We start from the raw sequence: 24,470 nt of genomic DNA, 5'->3' as shown, positions 1-24,470 counted from the left end.
CCGGAAGACCGACACAGAGAGGGAGGAGGATAGAGAGTGGAACAGAAATATGATGGAAAACATTAGAAAGACAGCCAGCTAGAGCAGGAGTGGAGGAACAGCAATGAAAGAAGAATAAAAAAAAAAAGATGTAATGGAGCAAACGCAGTTTGTGTTTATCTTTGCATGACAAGGTCCTGGGACTGCTCTCTCATTGGCTCATTTCCTTTTGTTAGTTCTGTTCACATCACTATCTCTGTAAAGGTGCAGCAGTTCATTATGCCTCTTTGTATTAGCTGTATAGTGATTTACAAGCGTATGTGTTAGGATGTTTGTTTAAGCTCCCCCTGCCCCCAACCCCTCTTACCTCCTCTTATCCTCCCTGTGGGACCCTTCCTGAGTCTCTGTCTCACCCCCCTCCACCCCAAACCAGCCCAACCCTCCCTTACCCTGGCCACAGATACCCACCCTCCTCGTGCTCTCTCTTCTGCACTGCACTCCTGTCCTGCTTTCTGTCTCACGGACTAATGGTTTGTTTCTCTCTCCCTTTTTTTCCTTCCCTGCGCACTCCTTCCCCTTTCCCCCTCTTCCCCCCCCCCCCCGTTTTTTTTTTTTGTTTGCCATGCATTCTTACTTTTCACTTATTTTTTCTTTTGCGGTTCTCTGTTGGCTTCTACGTGCGTTCATTTGTTTTGTTTTTTTTCTGTACCTCACTTTGTCTCTCTTTGCACGACCGGTGTGTCCCTTCTGTTGAATGAATCTGGGCTTTGTTTTCTGGGTGGGTTTGGGATGGGTTGATGGACCCCCCCAAACCCACTTCCTGTCCGTTCCACAGTCCATCTTCATGTTCCCCTTCTCACCCTCCTCCTCCACCCTCTCCTCCCTCCCGCCTGCCCTGGACACCATCTCGGAGCTGGACGTCCTTTCCGACATCTCGGAGGACGGCCCCTTCTCCTGGACGGGCGGGGAGCAGCAGCTCCAGCTGGACGCGGACGAGTCCCCTCACCCCGCTGCCTTCGCCGCCTCTTCAGATCATGACCCCACCTTCCCCGACACCTCCCCCTCTCCTGCTCTTCCTCCCACCCCCTCCTCCTCCTCTTCCTCGGCGTCCTCGTCCCCAGGCTGCGAGTGCTGCGACGAGGCCCTTGAGAGTGCCCTCTCGGACGGCGAGGCGCACGGGCAGCCCCAGCCTCCGCACTCGGGCTTCTCCCTCCTGGCGGCCTGCAAGGGCTTGCGTCTGCCCTCGCTGCTGGACGAGGACGGCTACCTGTGCTTCCCCAGCCTCCCCGAGGAGTCGCTGGCGGCCGTGCTGCCCGCTGGGCTCCAGCGCCACCTGCCCCTCTCCTCCCCGTCCCTGGTGCCCTCCTTCCTGGTCATCTTCGCCGTGCTGCTCTCCGCCTCGCAGTCGCTGGCCTTCGCCCTCTTCCTGGCCCTGCCTCTGGCGCTCGCCCTCTGCTACCTGGAGGCGCGCGCCTCGTCCCGCCTGCCACCCCAGGCGGCGTACACCAAGCTGGGCACGCCAGAGGAGATGTGTGACCCCGCTGCTTAAAAGCAAGCTGCTGCTCCACCACCACCAACCAGCCCCTTACCGACCCATTGCCCACCCCTTGACCCCTAGCCCCTACGAGGGGGAAAATATCCTCACACACCTCTATCAGCGTCTCCCCTTTGTTACCTCCAGTTCTGCCCCCTACTGCCTCCCCCCTCTCTGCTTCTTCAGCGTCTGCCGTCCTGCCCAACCCAACCCCTCACTCCTCCTCTCTCTCCTGATTTTCTGTGTATTTATGAACTGGTAACCATGCCCTGTGGAGCTTGTTCTTGGGGAGGAAAACGTCCATTTTTGTTTCGCAAATCCCAACAATCCTGAAGAGCTATTGTTAACGGCAGTGGGTAATTTTAGACTTTGTCTTGCCAATAGTTGCTTTTTTTTTTCCCCTCAAATCTTAAACGTTTTCTTTCCTACTCAACCCTTCTGTGAGATTGATGTCTAAACTTCTATTTGCTCACCTTTCAGTCTTAATATGAATCCAAGCATTTCTTTGTTTAGCAAGACACAGCTTTGAGAGACTTACCCCACAAATCTTGTTTGAAAATCTCTGCAGATAAGCCACAAACCAAGCAATCATGCCAATGCCTTTTAAATGCGCTTAATATTAGACACCCCTAAATCCCTAAATTTCATGGATCATGAATTATGCTACAATTCCCAAGTGTTGCGTTGAACACTACCCCAAGCACTCTTTTGTAATATGAGCTTCAGGTCTTTTATAGTGCAACGTAGAAACTTGTTTAAGAAAATAGAAAACGGTCATGTACACAGAAAAGGAAGATCAAACCAGTAACCCTTGGACTGCTTGGCGCTCTGAGAAAAGCATGAGCCTTTCCTCACCACCAACCCCCTCATGCTTCGCTCTGATTAGCCAGCCTCAGATCGGAGGTGGAACCCTCTCCTCATGACATCACACCACCGGAGTGTGTATGTTGCTGTGCGTGCTTGTGTGTGTGTGACAGTTGAATCGCATTTGGGAATGGGGGAGGTCTCCCCCCTCCCTACATCATCCATGTCACCTTTTCTTACACCCCCAATCCCCCCACTCCTCCCCTTTCCAAATGCTACGTCAATCATCTCCGTCGCGGCGGCTACACAGGATGAAGATGAGATGCCAGGCGATGGAGCTGCCGCCGCAACCACGGCCGCCACTTTGGACTCCGCCGAGGTCCGTGAGAGTGCCGCGCGCCTCCTATCCCATCATACCGTGCAGTATTCAGCACTCTTAAACGTGTGTGTGCGTGTGTTTGCTCTCTGAACGGGAGCTTTGAGTTGTAACCCTTCTGCACTAACATATCCTTTCCTCCCCACACCCCTTGATCGCACCCCGCTGTCTGACAGGAGGATGCAGAAGAATCGGAGGCCATCTTGAGAAAGGTTAAAATGAGTGTTTGCGTTTGTTCGTTAATTAGTTTCGTTCAGTGGCTTTTTTTGTTTAGTTTTATTTTTGCTTTGTTTTGTTTTAATTGTCTTGTAGATCTTGGGGTTTCCATGTCTGTCAATGTTGTGCTCATCCTGAATGACCTTTTTTTTTTTTCTGTTAGGGGGAGGGCAAGACACAGTAGAATCGTTCAGTTTGCTCGAAATTGTTGTTGGAGTTGATTTGTGTAATTATTTATTGTTTTGATTCATTAATTTCAGTGTGTGGTGTTTTCTTCCTGTGATCATTTTTATTTTCTGATCTGAAACAAGGGATTCAATGCACAGGTGACTGATTGAATCATCCAATCAGCATTCATAAACAATCTCCGCAACAATACAGCCTGCCAATGAGCGATGGTTTTCATCAGGGGTGTACAAGTAATTTGATATTGTGATCTGTACTCTAATCGACTCCAGCTCTGCAGTGCTTGTGTCCCTGATTTCACCAGTGCTTTAATTTCCCAAGTCAAGTCTACTTCACTTGCACATGTTTCAGTGGCATATTTTTCTTTTCACTTTTGCAAACGTCTCTTGTCTTTTCCCCCACCTTTTTTTCCATTTTGTTTTGTTTGACCTCCACAGAGCAAGTTGAGAGTGCAGGGCGAAAATATATATGTCAGACATAGCAATTTAATGTTGGAGGTTGGTATGACTGCGGCTAAACAATCAACCTATCATGACTTTCTCCTGGCTACTATCCTGGGCTGCCTGCCTCTAACTATCAGACTCTGTGTGTGATTGCATGATCGTTGGTCTGCCTGTGTGTGTGTGGGTGTGTGTATGTTATAAACTTGCATGATCTGAATGTGGGAATGGGTGCATGTTGGACAAGCCAGTTTTGGTTGAGAGAAGATGGCCACAGTGATTTGCTGGTGGCCACCCTCTCACTCATGTACCCTCTAAGATGATTAGCGAATGGATTTGTAGGGATGGGTGAGGAGTGAGTTTGTTTCTTTGTTTTAAAATTGTTTTCGGAATCCTTTAACAACACTAATACTATTTTCCCTTAACCAGACAGGGATTTTTTTTCTGCTTTTGGTTGCTGTGGTGATTTTAATTTATGTTGTTACGTATGTTTGTTTGTTTGTTTTATAACAGACTAAAATCTCACCCAGAAATGTGCTGTAATGTCATTGGGGGAATAAAGACATAAAGCTGTCCCCATGCAGTGTTGTGACAAAAGTGCTCCATTACATACAGTACTCAAATCATAACTCGGCACTAGAAAATGAGTTTAGTTTAAGTCCATTAAGATAATGCTCTTGCCTGCTTTCAGATTTACTTGATAGTAATTCAGCAGTCTTTTTTTTTTTTTTTTAAAAGATGTTATGCTTGATGCATCATGGACTGCGTCATATCTAAAGCAAATATTTTATAATACAGAGCTCTGGATAGCCTGTGAGACTACAACGTTACAGAGCCTTTGCACATAATACTGGTCTATGTGCACCGGCATGACTTAACCAAAATCCTGTAGACCTGCTTGCATGGTGGGTGTTTGTGGTAATTCTTGGTTACCACAGACTGGGCCAAGCATCCGATCATGTCTGTAGAGTTTCATATTTTTCCCAGTAATGACTTGTGAAAGTTGTGAAATGTCTCTGAGAACTTGGAAGGCACACCCCAAATCACAACCACTGCAAAGGGCTTTTTGATGGACAGCTCCATGTCTTTGATGTGTGGGAGGGGAGGTTGGGATTGTACAGTGCTACTGAAGCTTAAACCCTTAAAGGCAAAATCCACCCCACGTTTGAGCTGGTCTCTTTAAAGACAAAATGGTAATCCTGTAGCTTATGTTTTTCTGGTGCTTTATAGTTGTTTGGTAACGTATCTTGTTTATATTCCCATGACCAGTTAGTAGCTTTTATAGCTTATATCTGCAGGTAGAAATACTGTGTTACGGGAGGAAAGTTCTATAATACAAAGTAATAGTAATATAATACAAAGGCTAAAAGCTAATCTGACGCAGAGGAGAGAGGGATGACTAAATGCATCTAGTTAACAGCTGATTCCAGAACAGAACAGATCGGTTTCTGATTCTGCTCCTTAGTTTGCTGCAGAAAAGAGTGAGAAAAACAGTCTAGAATGCCGCACAGCCTCAGGGTGTTTGGGGTGGATTTTCCCTTTAGGCCTCTTGTTAAGCAAGCCTCACTTTATTGATGCCCTGGTGGTGCAAGTTAATTGAGGTGCACAGTAACCTCAGGAATTCACTTTAAAGTGTTGAGTTACATACTTCCATGCGGCAGAAAAACGATGAAACGATGAATGTTGCATTACAAAAAGAAACCCGTACGTTGGGATAGCATTACATTCATGCAACCAGCATTGTATTGATACAATATATATTAATATATCAACTAACAATAGTCATTTATTCAAAGATATAACAGAAACAAAAGTGAACAATTGACTATTATATTTAGTGTCTATGAATAAAAAAAATTGTGCCTGCAGTGTATTTTAACTTCATAGTGCAGCCATAATTGCTAGTCCTGTCAGTTGGACCTAGCCATCCATTTTAATGTATATATAAACAAGTAACAGTTGCATTAAGTGTCTTTTGTTTTTTGTCTGGTGTTTGTCTGGTGTTAATCTGCGGCGCTCCTTCCTGCACTGCTGTTGTCATCGCAGCAGAGGTCACGGAGTGGCAGTCCCAGTGGCCTTTAATTGGATGCCAGGGCCATTAATAAGATTACATGGGCGATTTCAATGTGCGTGACCGATTGATTCACCCACCGCCACAGTCTCCCTGCGACGCGCCATGGGGAGGCCCTCTTAATTGGTTGGCATGGGTTATGGCAGCACCTGCTGGACTTGGGAGGAACTGTTTTTTCCCCCCCCTATTTTTTCTAGCCAAACATTGCACCACAAAGCGGGGCATCAAGTGAGGCTTGACTTTGTCTTCATTTTATTTTGGATTGGTGGGGGTTAAGGTTTATTGTTATGTTTTGCAAACTAATGCACTTATTGTCGGTGTGTCCCTTTTCCTCTTCCCTCTTACCCCCCCCCCCCCCCCCCCCCATCATTCCTCTTGCAACCTGGCCATTATGGGGCTTTTTGTTTTTTTGTCTGTTGGGGCTTGCCATAGGACCTGGATAAGACCCAGGACGATGTTTTGAAACATCAGGCTAGCATTAGCGAGTTAAAGCGCAGCTTTATGGAAGCCACCCCCGAGCCGCGCCCCAGTCAGTGGGACAAGCGGCTCACCGCCAGTCCCGTCACCAGCCTGCGTCTGCAGGCCCAAGGGGTACGTCTGCCACGCCCGCTTTCTCTCCGACCTCTGACCTCCACTTGACCCTGTGACCCCCTGCCCACCTGCCCTGCTCTGTGCCCCTATGCCCTTCCCAGCCCTTGGGTTCCTTCCTGCCTGCCTGGCCGCTCTGTGCCACCCACTTCTGGATCTCTGCCCTCGGCCTGGGCACTCCAATGCCACAGGGCCATGTTCTGATGCAAGATGTGCCAACTGGGGTGGACATTTACCTCACCTGGTGCTACCATCAGGGCCAAACAAAAGGGGGGGGGACAAAAAAAATCTAATTTTCATGTCTTGTGCCAGAACATGGTGCCAAATCTGGAGGGGTTCACATAATCTCTAGGGTTCAAAATAAAGATGAATCATCATCAACAACAAAAAACAAACAACATGTGCAAAACAACTGATCTATTCCTAGTTCAGCATTGCTGTGTTAATTGGCCATTTGTATTTTTGATTGGATAATTGCCTTTTTCTTTTCTTGTCTTCACATTCTGTTCTGTGGCAGATGGGATCTTCCTAATTGAAAAGGCATAAACAGGTCACATCTCATTTGAGATGGTGTCTACCAACCTATAGCCGCCTTTGTTGGGCCAACCTGAGCCAGATGCCAAAACCCACGTCACTGGAACGGCACAACTGTTTCAGTCCATTGGTCCTTAATTGGATTTAAAGATTGTGTTTTACCCATAATCCCAGCTGTCACATGATTGCCTGGCGGCGGCCTCTTCACATCAGTCACAAAGCTATTCTTCTTCTCTCGGCCAATGGCAGGGCTGCACTCTCTGATCTCTCAGCCAATGATGTGGCTGCATTCTGATCAACTGTACCTTTCCTCGCATGCAAACAGCACTCTAGTCTTGTGTACTATACTATACTGTACTGTACGTGTCTACTGCTCTATTTGTGAATCTGAAGAAATCTGCTTCAATGTCAATGAGGGTTCCTCTATGTGATTTCTCCTTGTGCTGAACTCTAAGCTTCATTCATTGTGATCTTTGATACACTTTTCTCTTTTTCCATCTTTTGTTAGTCTGTGCTGAATATGCCATGTACTGTATGCACCTTTTTGTACTTTCTGTCTTTGTGCCATTTGCTATTTTCTGACCTTATTGGTCTCACCCGTTTGGTTTCAAATGGTCTCACTGCACTCCACTGCTTTGTTTGTTTCTGTGAACATTTGAGACACTCTATTGGTGACCTCCTTTATTGTTTTTGTTTGTTTGTTTGTTTGTTTGTTTGCCCTGTATTCTTGAATGCTTGCGTCTGTTTCAAACTCAAAATCCTCCGCTCTGGCAACACTGAATGCTTCACACATTCATTTTCAGGTGTGTGCTTGTCAGAACTTTCCGCCCACTCTTAGCCTCACGGTGTCCAAAAAATATTCTTTCACTCTGAACTCTGTTAGTGGCTTTGTCTTGCTGTGTGTGATCCACTGCATGTTCCTCTCTCAAAGGGCTGGGCTGCAAGACTCTTGACCAGAAGCAGCGTGTCAGTGGCATGTCTGATAAACACAGCCTTTTACGTAGTCATACTTTTGTTTCTATTTTTTTTCCAGAATGCTCTCATCTCTGTGTCATGCTGAAAGCCGCCTCATAAATGCAGACCATGCTAGCCTTGTGTGTGATTGTGGTGGTTCTTAAGAGTGTTGGAGCCACTCTGGAGCAGACCATCCTGCTAGTCTTGCTAGAAAATTCTGTGTGTGCAGTGCTGTCATTAAAGAACTGTCATAGACTGCTTTCATGGTGCACTTGTAGTGTCCTATCAACTGAGCTCTCTCTCTCTCTCTCTCGGTTTTGTCTTTACAAGCAGTCAGTCCTGCCTCTGTTTTTCACTCTTTTTGTCTTGACATTTCTTATGTTCTTATTTTCTCTTTTCCTCTGTCGTTCTCTGACCTATGTAGAGCTTAGAAGAGGAGCTTACCTCCCTTTTTATGAGTAAGGCCAGCTTTTCCCTAGGCCTGGTGTCGTCTTGCACTACCACAGCCGGAGCAGCAGAGGGCACTCTAGTCGCTGTGCCCGTGGGCCAGCGCTCTGCCGAGGTGCTTCCTTAGTAGGACCCCTCTTGCTGTGTTTTTTTCTGTCTCTCTTTTATGTTTTTCTATTTATCTCTATCTTTCTATATTATTATTTGTTTATTTTCTCTTTCCATGCAACAACTAACAGCTTCATTTGCTTCTCTGCTGCCTTCATGATTCATCCGTGAAGAAATAACTAAAAACAAAAGTTTATGTCCAGTCCAGGCCACCGTAGGTCTCTGTAGGTCACTGTATTCTGATGGATATCCAAGTAAAATTGGCCTGACCGTGTACACAAGACAGATTGGACTTGTTTAAAGTAACAACCACTTCCCCTGATTAAAATCTAATCTAATTTATAATCTATAATATAATTTAATTTAAGTAATTGGAAAATTGTATTTACTTGACTGGCAAGTGAAAAGCATGTTGTTGGTGTAGGGCACATGACCTAGAACAGTATGGAGTGCCAGTCTCCAAACATTTATTCAAGTAAAAATAAATAATGTTTTGAATCTGGAAGCGGTTGTTCTCTTAGAGAAGTGTGGGCATTCAGTTGTTTTGGCCAAAGAGTGTTCTTCTCTCGGCCTTCAAGTCAATGTCAACATCATTATTTGCTCATATAGGTTGAGACCTTACTGGCCATAAACTTTGAGCGCTCAAATATTTGTTTTTTATAAGATTCTTCATACATTCCATTCCACGTGCTTGACGCTGCTTGATTGCCGTACTGTGGTACTGTTGGGGCCTGTCTCTCTCTCTCTCTGACTGTGAGGCTTACTGTATGGGAGAGAGGGGGAGAGATCTGGAGGTCATGGAGGAGCACATTACCTCCATCCTCCTCCTCCTGCTCCTCCTAAGACTCTGAGAGTGTGCCTCCACAGTAATACAGTATCATTACTACCCGCCTCCCTCTTCTCCCTTTTTAACCCTCAATGACCTTGCCCTGACCGTGGTTCCTATGGTTACCGTTTTATGTCCCACAGAAATCTCCGCCCCGAATGGAGACCTTCCTTCCGGAGAGCAAAGACGTCGCCAAGGTGGTCTCCAGTCGCCCGTTCTAACCCTCCTTCCACCCCCGAACACCACCTAACAACACATTTTTTCTCCATTTCAGTCATGATCTCCCATCCAGACATCATTCATATCGCCATTTCTCCATCTCTCTCACTCATTTCCTCTCTCTCTCATTCTCTACTCTGAATGCAACCTAGAGAAGGTTGACCCGTGGTCACATCACATTGCTTCCATGGTCATGTTGTGGTCATTTCATTTTTGTCTTGTCTTCCATGTGTTTTTGGCTCATAGTTTTTTGCGTTAATGTGTTTGTAAAATGTTTTTGTTTCTTGGTGGTTTTGCTCCTTGTTTTTCTTTGGTTGTGTGGTTGTGTCATCTTTTATGTTCTTTTTTTTGTCTCTTTTTGTGTTTTTGGCCCATCCCTGCCCTCCCTTCCGGCATCCGGGTGTAGAGCGCAGACAACAAACAGAAATCTGAGGCTGTCGCCGTGGCGACCACTGCCACGCAGCCTGTGGTTGAGATAGAGGAGACTGTAATCGTCGAGGAGGTCAGGAAAACCCCCAAACCAGCGACGTCCGCAATCCCGGAGGTGCACGCCGCACCTACCACGGAGCCACAGGCAGCAGCGGTGGCCGCCAAGGAGGCCAGCGCCTCCTCGGACAGCGAGAGCGAAGAGGAGGCCGAGTACCACCCGCAGATCACCAGTGTCTCCGTGGAACAGATCAAGGAGGAGCCAGAGGAAGAGGAGCAGGAAGAAGCCGAGCTCAACAAGCAGCAGCACCAACCAGAGCCCTCGCCTCTGCCACAGCCAATTGCTGAAACCGACCCCGAACCGGAGCCCGCCCCCGCTCCCTCTCAGCCAGTTATTGAAGATGGCACCCCTGACACCAAAGAAGACGCCCAGCCCCCCATGGAAGTGGTGGAGGATGATGGGATAGTGGAAGAGGAGATGATGGTGACCCCGGAGGAGGCTCCTAACGGCTACTCGGCGGCCGAGGGACAGGGTCTGGGTTCTCTGGAGGAGGAAGACCAGGAGCCGCGTGTGAACGGAGACGCGTTGCACGTGGACACCGATCACCTCCCGCAGGTTATTTGTTGCTCTGAGGTAATATGCGGGGGATGGCCTTCCTCCCCCATCTCCTCTTCCTCCTCCTCTCTACTCGCTCGCCCTCCCTATGCTCCTGGAAGCTTCGAGCTTGCGCTGGGACACCGCCCAACAAAAAAAAAAAGATAAAACCACCACAAAACGCTCCTCTTCCTCTCTGGCATTTCTCCTCTTCCTCATCCTTTCCTTCCTAAGCATCCACACACACTCACACACTCATCTTCACACACATTTCCACCAGTTGCAACCTTCCAGCCTTACCCGCTCTGTGGCCTATTTACTTTTTCACCACAGTGGGGAGCACTGATTGGGTGTCTCTTTTGGTGGGAGGTGCTTAAAGCTTTTTTTCTCCGTCTAAAGGAGCATGAAAACAGGCAACGATATGGCTACTGCCACTGCCCTGTTGCTTTTCTATCTTTTCACTGACATTTTATAGTCAGCCTTCACATAAAGTAATACGTTAAAATTAATGTGGCAAGACTTCCACTATGACTGCTGCTGTTGCCGTGGTTTCTGGCTTCATCTTTTCCCAACTCAACACAGCGCTGCAGAGCCATCCAATCACGGCGAGCGGGGGGGGAGTTGCTAGCTCCTCGTCCCATTTGCCCTTCTGCCAACCTTCTGCCTAGCTCCTCCAACACCACCCCACCCCCGTCAAAACACCAGTTACCTCATGCCATCTCTCCATCACATCTCCACCGATGCTTTTTGGCCTTAATTTCATTTCTGGATATGTTTAGCGTTGCACTGGTGTGTCCTTCCACATACATACATACATACATACATACATATATATATATATATATATATATATATATATATATATATATATATATATATATATATATATATATATATATATACACACACACATATATATACATATATATATACACACACACACACACACACACACACACATACATACACTGGTTGGTGGTCCTCAGAGCACGTTGTGTGTGGTATGCCACCCCTCCCTTCACCTTGGTGTCCCCCTGTGGTTTGCGGTGACACCGGCTTCATTGGCGTTAGATGTTGCATGGATACAAAACGGCTGCATGTTCGTGTGTGTTGCGTGTTTTGTATGTTTCCAGTGGTGATATGTGTTTGTGTGTTGTGTGTTAGCCATTGTTGTGCTGGGGAAAATTCATTCATTAGCAACATTATTGAGGACTGGGCCAACCAACTAATTGGCTGTTTTTGCAGTCTATCTCTTTGGTTCCAACATGTCAACGATGACTTTCTCACCTGTTGCTAACGCATGACTGTGCTGTGCTGTGCTGTGTGGTGCTTGATGAGTGCTGTAAAGATGATTGGGAGGAAAGAAACGAGCCAAAAAAAAGCATTTCCTCTCTTAGAGCCTCGAGTGCTTTAGTTTGTTAATGCTCTGTTTATTTCGTAATCTTTCATTTCTTTACAGTTCGGTAGCATTTTGCATGTGTGTGTTTGCATGTACAGTGCTGTAACGACCAAAGACATCTAGTGTGTAGGTGCTTGTGTTTTTGCTTTGCTCAGTTTTGCTGGTGTTTTGTTTCCTATCGAGCTGTGCATGAGACAAACGTTGCCCTATTTGCTGTGTAGATGGTGCTGTGTGTGACTCCATGCTTGTGGCCTTGACTAGTTTGCCAAGCCTTTCCATCCTGCAGCGTGCGTGTGTGTGTGTGCGTGCGTGCGTGTGTGCACGTGCGTGTTACTGGCCGTGTGTGTTACTGGCCGTGTGTGTCACCGCGAGTCTCGGTTGTAATTCCCTGTCTCTCTGTCCAGCCCCCAGTGGTGAAGACAGAAATGGTGACCATCTCGGACACGTTTGCGGCCCAGAAGACGGAGATCGCCACCAAGGAGGTGCCCATTGTCCACACAGAGACCAAGACCATCACATACGAGGCAGCGCAGGTACAGAGGCATATGTCCATCACCTGTGTTGCACTTCACTACACCTGAACCAAAGATGCACTCTCCCCATTTTTGAGGTCAAGCATCAGAAGGGCAGCTATTTCCTTGTTAAAACAGTAAAAGTACTCCTAAATCCCCTGTATCAATGTAATATTTATGGTGTGTCTAAGAAGGTAAGATATTTATGAGTCAGGTTTTATTTCTTTTTTTCCCCTGACTAATAGATGTTTTTAGGCAGCCCTCCGCTGATCAAGGGTAGTGAGTAGGAGCACCCATTTAAAATGCAATGCAAGGCAGGTCTCTGAGCGGGAGTTTTACCTGCTAATCAGCCCCTAAGAGCTCCAGCAAAGCACAGGAAAGGCTGCCTCCTATTGTCATCCTGTAATCCAGGCCCATAACCCCCAAAGTCCCTGCAAGGTGAAGATACACTGTTTATTAATTAGTTGACGTGTGTGTGTGAACACCAGTTGGACGGTAGTGGCGATGGCGAGCCCGGTGTTCTGATGACAGCCCAGACCATCACCTCGGAGTCTTTGTGCACAACCACCACCACTCACATCACCAAGGTAAACACACACACACACACACACACACAGCCTGTCTCCATCAGACGTTCACCCTCAAACAGCTTTTCCTTAAAGAAAGCAGTGGTTATGCCTCATTGAAATTATCCAGACTTGCGGGTGGTGGTAGTGTAGTGGATAAGGAGCTGGGCGAGCGTGCAGTAGTCAGAAAAAGTTGTGGATTCAATTTCTGGCTGCCACCGTTGTGCCCTTCAGTAAGGCATTAATCCTAATAGCTCCGGGGAGACTGCTCCTTGTAATAATTGACATATCAGTCAAAATGTCAGCCAAAATGAATGAATAAAAATAAAAAAGAAACTTGGAATTGGTAGTCGCATTAGATGTCCCTTGATTCCTAAATCTAGATTTTTAGTATACAACCCCAAAACAGAAGAATGTCGTAATATAGAAGTCTTGTAAACCCATATTTAGCAGCAAAAAGGACATAGACAACATATCAAATGTTGAAAATGAAAATTTTGGCTATTTCATGGAAAGTATATGTTCATATTGAATTTGATGCCAGCAACATGTTCCAAAAAAGGTTGGGACGGGAGGATGTTTACCACTGTGCTGCTTCACCTCTTCATTTAACACAATTTGCTACAACTCCCGATATAGGATTTCAGTTGCTCAACAGTATGGGGTATTCTAAGTCTAATGCTTTTCATTCCATTACGCACCTAATTTGACAAATCTGGACTGCAGACATGCCATCTTAGCACCTGGACTCTTCCTCTATGGAGAAATACTATTTAAATATGTGCAGAATTCATTTTGGCATTGTTTTCCTGAAATATTCAAGGTCATCCCTGGAAAAGACATTGCCTGGGTGGCAGTATATGTTGATCAAAACCTGTATACATCATTCAGAATTGATTGTGCTTTGCCAAATGTGCAAGATGCCCATGCTGTTGGCACTAATGCTCCTCCACACAGTCATAGATGTTGGGTTTCGAACTGAGCACTACAACAAGTTGGATAGGTTGGATAAGTGGATAGGCACCCTCCTCTTTAGCCCAGATGAGTCCATGATTTCCAAAACGAATGGCAAACCTTGATTGGTCTAACCACAGGACCTTTTCCCACGTTACCTCAGTCCATTTTAAACAAGCTCAGGCCCAGATAACAGGGTGTTTCTGTATCATGTCTCAATACAATTTTAGCTGTTACAATTTTGGCTGTAGTTTTGGAATTGAGTATCAAACTGGGCACATAGACAATGGTTATCAGAGGTTGTCCTGAGCTAATACAATGACAGGTCTGGAAACAGGTCTGGTGTTGATGCAGTGCCATCTGAGGTCCAAAAGACCACGGCCATCCAATTTGTTTTTCAGCTATTTCCCTTGTTTGCAAAGATTTTCTCTGGATTCTCTGAATGTTTTAATAATATTATGTCCTGTAGATGATGAACTCCCCTAAATCGTCCACAATTTCATGTTAGAAGCATTAAAATGACCTTATTTCATCATTTGTGCACACAGGTTTACACAGAGTGATAAATACCCCTACATCTTTACTTCTAAGAGACCCTGCCTCTCTGGGATGCTCTTTTTCATACCCAAACGTGTTGCGAGTTACCCTAATTAGTGAAACATTCTTCCTTTTGTTTTCTTTATCATTACACAACTTTTCCAGCATTTTGTTACCCCCGTCCCAACTTTTTTCAAACATGTTGCTGGTATCAAATTCAAAATGAACATATATATTCCATGAAATAGTCAAATTTCTCATTTTCAACATTTGATATATTGTCTGTGTCCTTTTTGCAACTAAATATGAGTTTAAGAGATTTGCAGATTATTACATTCTGTTTTTATTCACATTTTACACAACGTCACAACTTTTTCTGTTTTGGGGTTGTATAATATGTCAACAAGATGAAGACAAAAAGCCTTCATACTGTACAGAATGCAAATTCAATTCAGATTGGCCCCTGTCCATATGAAGTTGTGGTGTCACATGTAAGGTATCCACATGACTAGTTGGTCTTTTGGACTGGTCTCAGAACAGTGCAGGGTGCAGGGAAGAAGGTTTGAATGCAAACCAGGTGCTTGGCAAGAATGTCCTTGTCCTCTGCTGTGCTCTGTACCTCCAGGCTGTCTGAACTAGGACATCTGCTGTTTACCTACCGACTCATTCCACCGGCATAATACTCCGTGTGTGTGTGGATGTGGATATGTATATTAACGTGTATAAGCGTGTGTGTGGTGGTGAGTGAGTGTAATGCCAGCCTTGTCTCTTGAGCTGGTGGGTAGAAGGGGATAGTCATCTTGCTGGCACTCATCGCCACAACATGCTGTCGCTTCTAATAAATATCACGTCTGGCCTGAGGGCCACAGAGACACCTGTGTAAACGCTCATATGAGCTTGAGTCTCCACAGAGCCATGAGTGAGCAGGCAGGCAGCCACAGATGATCTGGCAATGCCATCTTATCACTAATTAAGATAGATTGCACAGTGGAGTTGGTAGCAAAGCTGTCCAGACAAGCTCGTCCCCTTGTATTCATGTGTTTAAAGAGACATCCCAGTCGGGTTGTGTGTGGTGTTTGAATTTGATATTTTGTGTGTGTGTGTGTGTGTATGTATGTGTGTGGAGTTTATTCATGGGTCTTGTTTTCATTGGCAGACACTAAAAGGAGGGCTGTCGGAGACCCGGATTGAGAAACGTATCGTCATCACGGGCGACTCGGACATCGACCACGACCAGGTGAGCTGTCCTTCCCCCACCTCCTCACTATTCCTCAGGGGAAGGACATTGCAGTGTAACAACAGCTCTAATACATCCATCATGTAAGGTGGCATCATGCCAGATGTATAGAGAGAAAAAACTCAAATGTAGTGGCTCCCTCTTCTGGTTTGTCAGGGGAATTGCAGCTTACCCCACACCTGACAAGTTGTACTGCATGTCTTGGTTGTACCATTGAGGATGTCATTAGTGATGACTGGCGCTATTCTCATATAACTACCTACACCTGTTTCTCAGTATACTTTGCGCCCCAAGTTTAGCACCCCAGGGTCTGCCCAGTAGACCAACACCTTTAGTCCACCTCAAGTCCCTCATTAAAGGGATGCTCAGGTTTAATGTAGCCTGCCAGATCTCTGACCTATATATCACCATAACAAGTCCAGACAAGTGCCACAGAGACGTGGAAGCCTTTGTCTACCTTTTGATTACTCCCTGAGAGGAGCCTCGTCTCTGGGCCCCCGTGGTCGGCTTGTCAGGCCTTCAGTCAGGTTTCCGCTCTTCACCCTGCAGAGAGAGAGAGAGAGAGAGAACGCCTCATTAAGCTGCTCTGCCGGTTAAATATATCCTGCTGCAGCCCAGCCTGCTGTTTGTCCGCCTGCCACAACAGGTAAGACACCAGGGGTCGTGTCCTGGCCTTGAGACGGGGAGGCATTGATCAACCCACCAGCCACAGTCTGCAGTGGGAACAGAAGGGCAGCCTGCTCTTTCTTAAGTCCTGTGTCTTCTGGGTGTGCCTCCAAGTGTCAACAAGTGAGGGATGCATCGATTTCTAGTCCCTTCTATTGTACCTGTGGTACCGGAAAGGGGGGGGGGGGGGGTGTTCAGGTATCTGCTTGACAATTGTCATGGTCCCCATGCCTGCAGTCGTGGCGAACACGGTTGCCATAGTAACTCGTGCACGGACCACTTTGTCGTGTTGCTGGATTGCAAGTGTACCTGACCAGCATTGACAGCCAGCATTCTCACAGCATGTTTGACATGATGGTAGTGTCAGTGTTTTTTCCATCTATCTCTATGTATAGATTAATGTTTTTATGTCTGTGTTTATATGTTTATCTGACAATGTTGGGTCATAAATAGAACATGTAGCTTTTCTAACTTCCCTGCCTTGATTGAGGTTCATTGGTCTAGCCACATGAACTGTTTCAATCAAGTCCATACTAATATTCGAAAACAAGCGAAAAGCACATTTAAACCTAAGTTTGTCCTTTTGAGTTTTCTGCACTGTATGTCATATTTTTTGTTTTCCGTTTGAGTTCTCAGTTCTTTTGTTGTTGTTGATGTTTTTTTTTTCCTTTTCCGTTAACGTGGTGGCTTCCCTTCCCTTTTGTTTTTGTTTGTTTTTGTTTTGGTGGTATGTCGGGCCCTGCCCCTCCCCCGCCTGCCTCTCCTGCCGCCCCTCTGCTGGGCAGGCCCTGGCGCAGGCTATAAAGGAAGCCAAAGAGCAGCACCCCGACATGTCAGTGACGCGGGTGGTGGTCCACAAAGAGACAGAGCTAGCCGAGGACGAGGACTGAGAGCAACAGGTGAGGCCCCCCCCCCCCTCTCTCCAAACCCCCAACCCAGTCCCCCTTCTCCACCGCCTAGACCATGACCGCCTCCGCCAGCCCTAACTCCCTGCAACGGCTGTCTGCTTTCCGGAACAATCCAGCTCCCACCAGCCCCTGACCAGCTGGCAGCCTTTTGCCTGGAAATCCACCAATCGCCTGCCATACCTGCCAGATTTTGTCACTTTCTCTTTCATTTTCCTTTCTCACTTTTTGTGTCCTTCCCTCTGTCTTCACTGGCCCCATGTTGAGTTAACCGTACTAAACCCTGCTGGTTACCTAACTCAAGTTTTGTTTTTCTTTTTTTTCCATTCACTACTTCTGTGTCCTGTGCTATGCCGCTAATGTCTAGCAGATGCATCTGTTCGTCTGTTGATGTTTTTTTGTTTTGTTTGTTTTTAGCTTTTCCATCATGTTGCTAACCAGGTGCTTATGTGCATCGCTTGAGGCAGGGGTCCTGATGCTGTACACAGACCTGTACAAGTGGCCTACAAAGCTCGTAACGCACGGGTGGCAGAAATGTATTGTATATGTTGTAAACAACATAGAAATGTATTATCTACATTTCCGGAGATCCGTAGAAGGGCCGTTAGTCGAACACATATTTGGCTCTGTCTCAAGGTTATCAGGGGATCGGACAGGCAAGCTGTTTTAAATTCTGAGGTAATTTTCTTTTTCTGGCATCTGTCCTGCATACTTTCTGTGACCTTGCATTGCTTTTTGTGAATGGCAAAATCCAGCTGAGATCCATCACTGGCCTGTAGTTACCCTCCTTGATAGACACAAAATACACTTTTATACATAGATTAATCCGTTTATTTTTAATGCACATCCTCATCCGTTAAACTCATTTAAGCCCATTTTTTGATGTGAAAAACGTTCTGGCTCTGGTGATGTTTTAATAATGGAATCGCCTCCCGACGCTAATCTTGCATCTTCAGCTTTCCTCCCCGGAGGACATCTCCACTGAGCCATGAACGAGAACCAGCTTCAGAATAGGCTCGGCGTTGGCCGCAAAGCAGATGCTACGACTATCTGGCAGGGCTCGGTTTTGACGTTCATTTTACAGATAATACAGATCATTGCTTAGCCCCAGGACGTTCAGTGCACTTGCAGGATTTATCTGGATAAAGGCATCTAGTACAGCACACAGTCTCCCTCAATAGTATAACTCCTCTCATTCTTAGATAAGTGTATAGCCAACCTTAAGTCATTTATACTTATAGTAAATATTGGTTTTGTTACTAAATATATAAGTAAACCATTATTTAAGTTTGCGCAGGGACAAGAAGACCAGGTGTGGGAATCACACACTTACAGATACACATACACATACACACACACACACACACACAAATAGACACACTTCTATTATTTTCCTCTCCTGCTCTTCTTCCCAAGTTGCTCAGCTGACATTTCAGATGGGGAAAAATGAGTGTCTGCGGCTCAAGGAAGTATGAGGGCATAGGTCTTATTAGGCACGGAACCGCATGTTCCTTTCTTAAAGAAAAGAACACTTTCCCCCCTTATTTCTCTCTCTCCTCTCTCTCTCTCCCTCTCCCTCTCTCTGATCCATATGTTACCTGCCAGAAGACTCACAGGGTGTGAGTCATTTTAGAGGGGTGTGCGTGTGACTAGGCAGCGCTCCGCTTCATGTGTTCAAACTTCTCTAAAGAAACGTCTGTCTCCAGAAGCATCCCGCATTGCTTATCAGGCTCTGCTTTTTCCTCCTTATACCTATCCAAGCAAGTCTTTTCCATCCAAATGTAGCCGTCGTCTGATTGATTTGTTTGACAAACAAGATGGGTGTGCGGATGATTTTCTCACAAATGTTAATAAGAGGCATCCAGCCAAAAATCGTACTCGGTGTTAATCACTTTCTTTCTCAATTAATTTCTCACTCCCATCTTGGTTTCCCTTCCTTTGGCAGAGTTGAAGGATTCCAACCACCCCCCCATCCCATCCCACCCCCCAGCAGTAAGATGGTTCTGGAGTAGGATGGAGAGCGACTCCGTGGACACTGCGGGGACCGATAGGACGATGCTGCCCTGTCTGTCACACCTTCATCTGTCGATTTCTATTTTTAATCATTCTGAAAAACGAGAACCACTTAGCTAACATTTGTAGCGTGTTTTTTTTCCCTAGTGCAACCCCCCCACCCCACCCTCATTCCACCTACCCCCACACACACACACACACACACAGACACACACACACACCCAACCCCCCCACCCTTCCTCCTTTTTATTTTCAAAACAGCCTACCATTGTATAAGCCAGATAGGATTTCAGTAACTGGTTATTTTTTATTGTCGTAGTATTCACCACATTCCTAGTGTGTACAGTGTGGGGGATTATGTATTGAAGGGGAAGAAACAAACAAAACAAGAAAATCTTTTAAAAATCACAAAAAAAACAGCATTTTTACAATCCATCGCTGGATTCACAATGTCAGACATTTTTGTTTTTTTGAGTGATTGGGCTGAGAAGCTAGCTTTGAACTTGGTTTGGTACAGTATGGTATTATTTTTTGTTGGGCCAAGCAATTTTTGTATCATTTTTTGGGAGGATGAATGGGAGGGAGGGTGGAGTGGGTTAGGAAGTGGCCGAGGGACATAAGAAACATAACTTCCTGAACATTTCATTCATTTGGTGTGTTTCCAAGGGACCAGCTAAAAGGACGGAGCACTGTGTCATTTTGTACGTTTGCACTACAGTGCCAACAACATTCTCTTTCTATGCAGTTGAGGGGGAAAAAAAACACTTAAAAAACATTCCACGTCAGGGAGGTGCTTCCACAACTACCTCCCTCTGAAAAACAAAACAATAACAACAATTAATTGTTTTAAAAATATATGATGGAAAAAAATCATAAAACAAAACTAGGCAGCTTGGAAACTTTTTTGCTTTTTCTGTAACTTTCTGGCTTCTTTAATCAGATATATATTTGTAGAAATCTTTTTTTTTTTCTTTTTATTTTTAATTCTTTTAAACTGTCTTTATCTTTAAAACCAATTTAGATGTCATTGAGGTGGGTTTGTGTGCCCTTTTAAATATTTTTAATATATTTCCTTGGGGAACTTTTTTGACAAAATGAATCAGCGACACACAAAAATGAATTACCAGTTTCAATCTTGTACATGTATACCAGAGCTAGCTTCCCCTCTCTGCTTGCGCGCTCTCTGCTATCTGAAATCACAGAAGAAGAAAAAAACAAACCTTCGATGGTCACAACTGGCTCTTTGGACCCTGTGTAAATCAGATGACAGTTGGTTTTAGCAGCTTGAAAGAAAACATTTGTGTTTTGTGTTTTTACCCTTCCACAAACCCATGCCCTCAAATTCAGTGTAACACTGTTCAAAATAAAAGTTTGTTTATTCTGTCTCAGGCCTGGTGTGTTTTTTGTATGTTTGTGTGTTTTCGTGGTCATAATAAATGCTAGAAAATGCCTAGAAATCTAGATGCAATTACATTTGCTTCCAGGGCTAGTCTAGCAACTCTCCATTGGCTTGTGAGCTCGAAAAATTAAACTTCTATCAGGCCAATCAAATCGTGTATAGAGTCTTTAGGCGGGCTTCACATAATGATTGATGGCAGAGTTGCAACGGTTTGGCTTGAATTCCCTGCGACTTGAAAACAAAGAAGATGGATGTTGCTGTTGGCGAACAGTGTGACACGAGTTAAGCTTTTGTTGGAAAGTTGGAAAACTAGCCAACTAGAAGCTAGCTCCGCTGGTGGGAAAACGCATGGGACTCCTAGCGCTGTCCTATTGCGTGCAGAGGGAATTTGAAAGACAACCGATTATCCCGCCCCTCGGACTGAGCACTGCGAACGGTGAGTGCCCATGACCCTACGTTTTAATGTGAGTCTGGCTCGTCAGGCTAAATATGTTTACCTAAAGTCCCTCAGATTTGAAGAATTGATAAGCAAGTAATATTTAATGTGTAATCTCAATTCGCATCAACACAATCACATAGATTCATAACTTTTATAAAAGGTCAATCCATACACATTTCCTCGCAAACAAACCATTCTAGGGACTTAAAATTCTGTTTACCCCTTACTCCCACAAGATCACACACATCCCAACATGCATACAAATCTGGTCGTTATTCAGGTTAGCACACAAACACTCTTTGACGCGAGGGCATTGTCTGCGCTGCTTGCTGGTAGCAGAGTGTTTGTTGAGCTGGAGTGAGGAAGTCCAGTAAGAGGCTTACTCTTACCCTCCAGATCTGGAACCCTGTAACACCTCCAGCCTCCCAGCAGTCACTTCGCCCCCGCCTCACATCCCGGAAGCTTAACAGAGTAACAGTCAGAGCCATGCAAGGCTGCTTTTAACATCCACTGGCTTTTGAACATTATACGAAACCCATTTGGATCCTTCTCTTTCCATGTTTAATGGACCCTTGTGTTCCCAGTCCCAGGGTCTTGTCACAGTCTTCACCTGAAGTTCTAGATCAGGCCAACAATTTACCCATTTGGGTGCTTTGAACATGCTCTCTCAAGAAGTCATCTGAGCCATTGTGATGAACATTCACCACCACTGCACCCAAAGATCTGTCTAGTCCTCACGGTCCAGAGCACTTTCTGGCGCTGTCCTCCCGCCTCCGGTGGTACGTCAAGTGTGCATGCGTTGCCCAGCCCGGCGTCGTGGTGACAGCCGTGTGCCGTAGCAGAAGCGGTACGCCGTGTCTCTGGGATGCGGTGCCGCCGACAGCTCTGCCTCTGCTGCAAAATGTACAAGACAGAGAAGAGTGAGATGTCTGTGTGGGTTAAAGAGGGCACTTTAATCCTGAAGCTTTCAGTGCATGCAGAGAATAAGTGTCCCTCGGTTTGGAGCTGTGTTGATAACTGACAGGAGCAGAGATATCCAACATAAGCTCACTGTAGGCTAGCACACTCATCAAGGGTGGGAGTTCATTTGGGGTTCACACCTTATGCTGCTATATTTTTATCCTGATAGCAATCGTAGGATTACAACTTTTTAGAGACGTAGGTGTTAATTAAGGCTTGCTGAGGACTGACTGGCTGATTGCTTGATACAAAATAGTTCAATGTAGCCACTGACTGACTTTACATTTTTAATGCATCAAATTCCCCAACTGTTAGAATTAAATAACATCCTACATATCAAGAGTACTTATTCAAGAGTATTTCATTATTCATCAGTAACAGAGATTTAAGTATATTCTTCCATAGGTCCATAAATGTGACTCTCCATGACAATGGAAGTTGTACATTTCTGTTTTGAGATGGTCTATATAGAGATTGGTTTTATTAAGGATAACTTCTCACTCTGTTTTTTAATGAAGCATGGATGTTGTTCAGTGTGTGGGGCCCAGGGTTGGTGTTGTAACAGCCCCGCGGACCCCTGCTTCGGACGCCAGTGGCCACCAGACATGACAAAGTTTCTGACAGTGAATGCAAGATTATGAACACAATCCTAGGTGTAGTACTGCCCAAAGGGTAGTACATTTTGTACAGGAAATATGCCTATAATCAGAACACCTTTAATGTCCTCTCTGTGGTTTGGTCAATATTCTTGATATAGGCATCATTTGAAAGTTTGGTCTCATGAAAACACAATAACTTCATTTTGAATAATTACCGTGTACGGTCAAAAATGAATTTTACCACATTCTAGTTTTGTCAAATGTTTTGGAGGGCTTTGTGAGATTTTCTCTCACTTTATCCTAGCCCAGTGCTAACAAGTTGCTTGTCAAGTCAGTAGAATTTCCATATTTGTTGTCAAATGTTTTTTTTTTTACTTTGACCACATCATGTTCGCCCTGTCTTCAGTCTTCACTCTGACTTCAGTCATTCTACACACTAAAACCTTCCAAGAAGTCTCTGACAAACACACAGAAAACAGAAGTCCTTCCAAGCTCCTGTCTGCTGTAACACATGTGAGGTCTGTCGTATATGACTGACTGGTATTTGACGACTTACTTTCCTGTAGTTTCCACTCCAGATGAGCTATGAGCAGCAGCAAGAGCAGGGCGACCGGCAGAAAGATTCCTCCCCATAAGAACCATCCTGGAAGCTCCTTGAGGAACATGGCCAACGAAGACATGGTTCTCTCTCCCTCTCTACAGTTCACACTGTCTCCCTGAGAAAAATGGTGGTTTATTCCAGAGTGGTCTTTAGAGGCCAATGACAGACGTCCCCCCTCCCCATCAAAAAAAGCCGCCTTGCTATTTGAACAATCCACTTGAACCTGTTTGGACTTTGGGCTGTTTAAACAATCCCGTGATTACTAAGAGGATTTACTGCTTCTTGAGTTAATAGTTCACCAAGGCCCGTGTTGCCCGGGACGTAACTGACCTTTTTACCCCCTGGCTGTTTGCTTGTCATAAACAAATGCCAGAGTTGATGCAGTCAGTTTTGTCTTTGTGGGGCGATCCCTCTGGCTGAATGAACCAGTCACATCCCAAACAGATAAGGAAGCCGTCAGGATGACAGGAACTCTTTCTCAGGGTATTAACATTTCCACACATTCTGTCGTGGCTAGGAGGCCTGTGATTTCATCAATATCTATTTGTAATCCTCAGCCTGGTTCACAGGGCAGTTGCCTGCTGTTGGAATTTTCTGAGGTTTTGGGCAGATGTGATCAAACTGACTGTCAGCACCATCATATCTTCAACACCATCGAAGGGTTTTTATCATGAACCAGATAAAGCATGTGTGTAGTTTTGCTCAACTGTGAAATAATATTTTGAAGACTAAACTCTTTGGCCTCGGACTTCTGATGTCACCATTTTAAAGTGGTTGAATAAATGTAAAAAATGACAGGATTGGACTTTGTATTTCTATTGTCAAAATAGCTTCAAGATTTTGACCGTTATATCAACAATGAGTCTATTGTTGCTGCTTGGACAGGAAGCAAGTCCAATTTTGATTCAAATCCAAATACCATTGCAGACATGACAGCTGTTCATTTCAATAACTCACAAACTCTTTCGGTACATTGTGGTTGAGTAGAGTGTTTTGTTAATTGAGTCTTATGGATTTGATTGCACACCCAGCATAAAACAGTGCCTCCCTGGAGAATCCCCTGTTATTACAGACCGCTAACTGCACACATTTTGTAATCTGATGTATTTGTTCATATCTGTGAATTCATCAGTCCTGTGATGCGCAGATGCTGCTATCTAATCTGATTGCCGTTTTTAAATCATTCACAGAAAATTGTGCTAATGAGAGAAGACCTTCCGGAAAGGTTAGTTACGTTAAGAGTGACACCCATCTGATGAACTTTTCATAGAAGTGATCTTCTATTCTTGGTGGAGTGAACACCACACCGTGGCATTTAGAGTCAACCCTGTCCAATAATGCTTTGGTCTCCGTGTGCTTCCAGGGATCAATTCGCCAGCT

At 45.2% G+C, this 24,470-nt stretch overlaps 2 protein-coding genes across 22 annotated transcripts in view; one reads left to right on the top strand and one right to left on the bottom strand.

Annotated features, from left to right (window-relative positions):
• epb41l2 (erythrocyte membrane protein band 4.1 like 2) overlaps nt 1-19,271 on the top strand; it is a 52,550-nt gene extending 33,279 nt beyond the window's left edge. The window contains exons 1-12 of one of the 21 annotated variants that reach the window (XM_048249577.1): nt 1,535-2,696; nt 2,870-2,905; nt 3,221-3,235; nt 6,039-6,197; nt 8,107-8,244; nt 9,207-9,260; nt 9,689-10,342; nt 12,107-12,235; nt 12,703-12,801; nt 15,428-15,508; nt 16,960-17,073; nt 19,025-19,271. In XM_048249577.1, the coding sequence (XP_048105534.1) occupies nt 2,433-2,696; nt 2,870-2,905; nt 3,221-3,235; nt 6,039-6,197; nt 8,107-8,244; nt 9,207-9,260; nt 9,689-10,342; nt 12,107-12,235; nt 12,703-12,801; nt 15,428-15,508; nt 16,960-17,064 (1,734 nt within the window). In that variant the 5' untranslated portion in view covers nt 1,535-2,432 and the 3' untranslated portion in view covers nt 17,065-17,073; nt 19,025-19,271. Of the gene's footprint in view, nt 1-814; nt 2,697-2,869; nt 2,906-3,220; nt 3,236-3,532; nt 3,593-6,038; nt 6,198-8,106; nt 8,245-9,206; nt 9,261-9,688; nt 10,343-12,106; nt 12,236-12,702; nt 12,802-15,427; nt 15,509-16,959; nt 17,074-19,024 lie in introns of those variants that run through there. The other 20 variants (XM_048249559.1, XM_048249562.1, XM_048249572.1 and 17 more) reach the window with 20 other exon arrangements.
• A 1,796-nt stretch (nt 19,272-21,067) lies between these two features.
• Nucleotides 21,068-23,293, bottom strand: LOC125298758 (small leucine-rich protein 1-like). Its single transcript, XM_048249603.1, has 2 exons — nt 23,046-23,293; nt 21,068-21,824 (listed from the first exon to the last, which is right to left on the bottom strand). Exons 1-2 carry the CDS (start codon nt 23,167-23,169, stop codon nt 21,715-21,717), a joined length of 234 nt encoding a protein of 77 aa, XP_048105560.1. The 5' UTR covers nt 23,170-23,293; the 3' UTR covers nt 21,068-21,714.
• Nucleotides 23,294-24,470: the final 1,177 nt, after the last annotated feature.

This window comes from Alosa alosa, chromosome 8, assembly GCF_017589495.1.
Source record: "Alosa alosa isolate M-15738 ecotype Scorff River chromosome 8, AALO_Geno_1.1, whole genome shotgun sequence".
Lineage (NCBI taxonomy): Eukaryota > Metazoa > Chordata > Actinopteri > Clupeiformes > Clupeidae > Alosa > Alosa alosa.
Note: the sequence above shows the minus strand (reverse complement) of the source record. Positions and strands in the feature narration are given on the sequence as shown.

What these genes read in the sequence shown, in the direction of transcription:
- LOC125298758 (XM_048249603.1), bottom strand. Translation starts at nt 23,169, where the DNA reads ATGTCTTCGTTGGCCATGTTCCTCAAGGAGCTTCCAGGATGGTTCTTA. An exon ending in GGAGTGGAAACTACAGGAAA is followed by an intron (nt 21,825 to 23,045) that starts GTAAGTCGTCAA and finishes TACATTTTGCAG; the next exon opens with CAGAGGCAGAGCTGTCGGCG.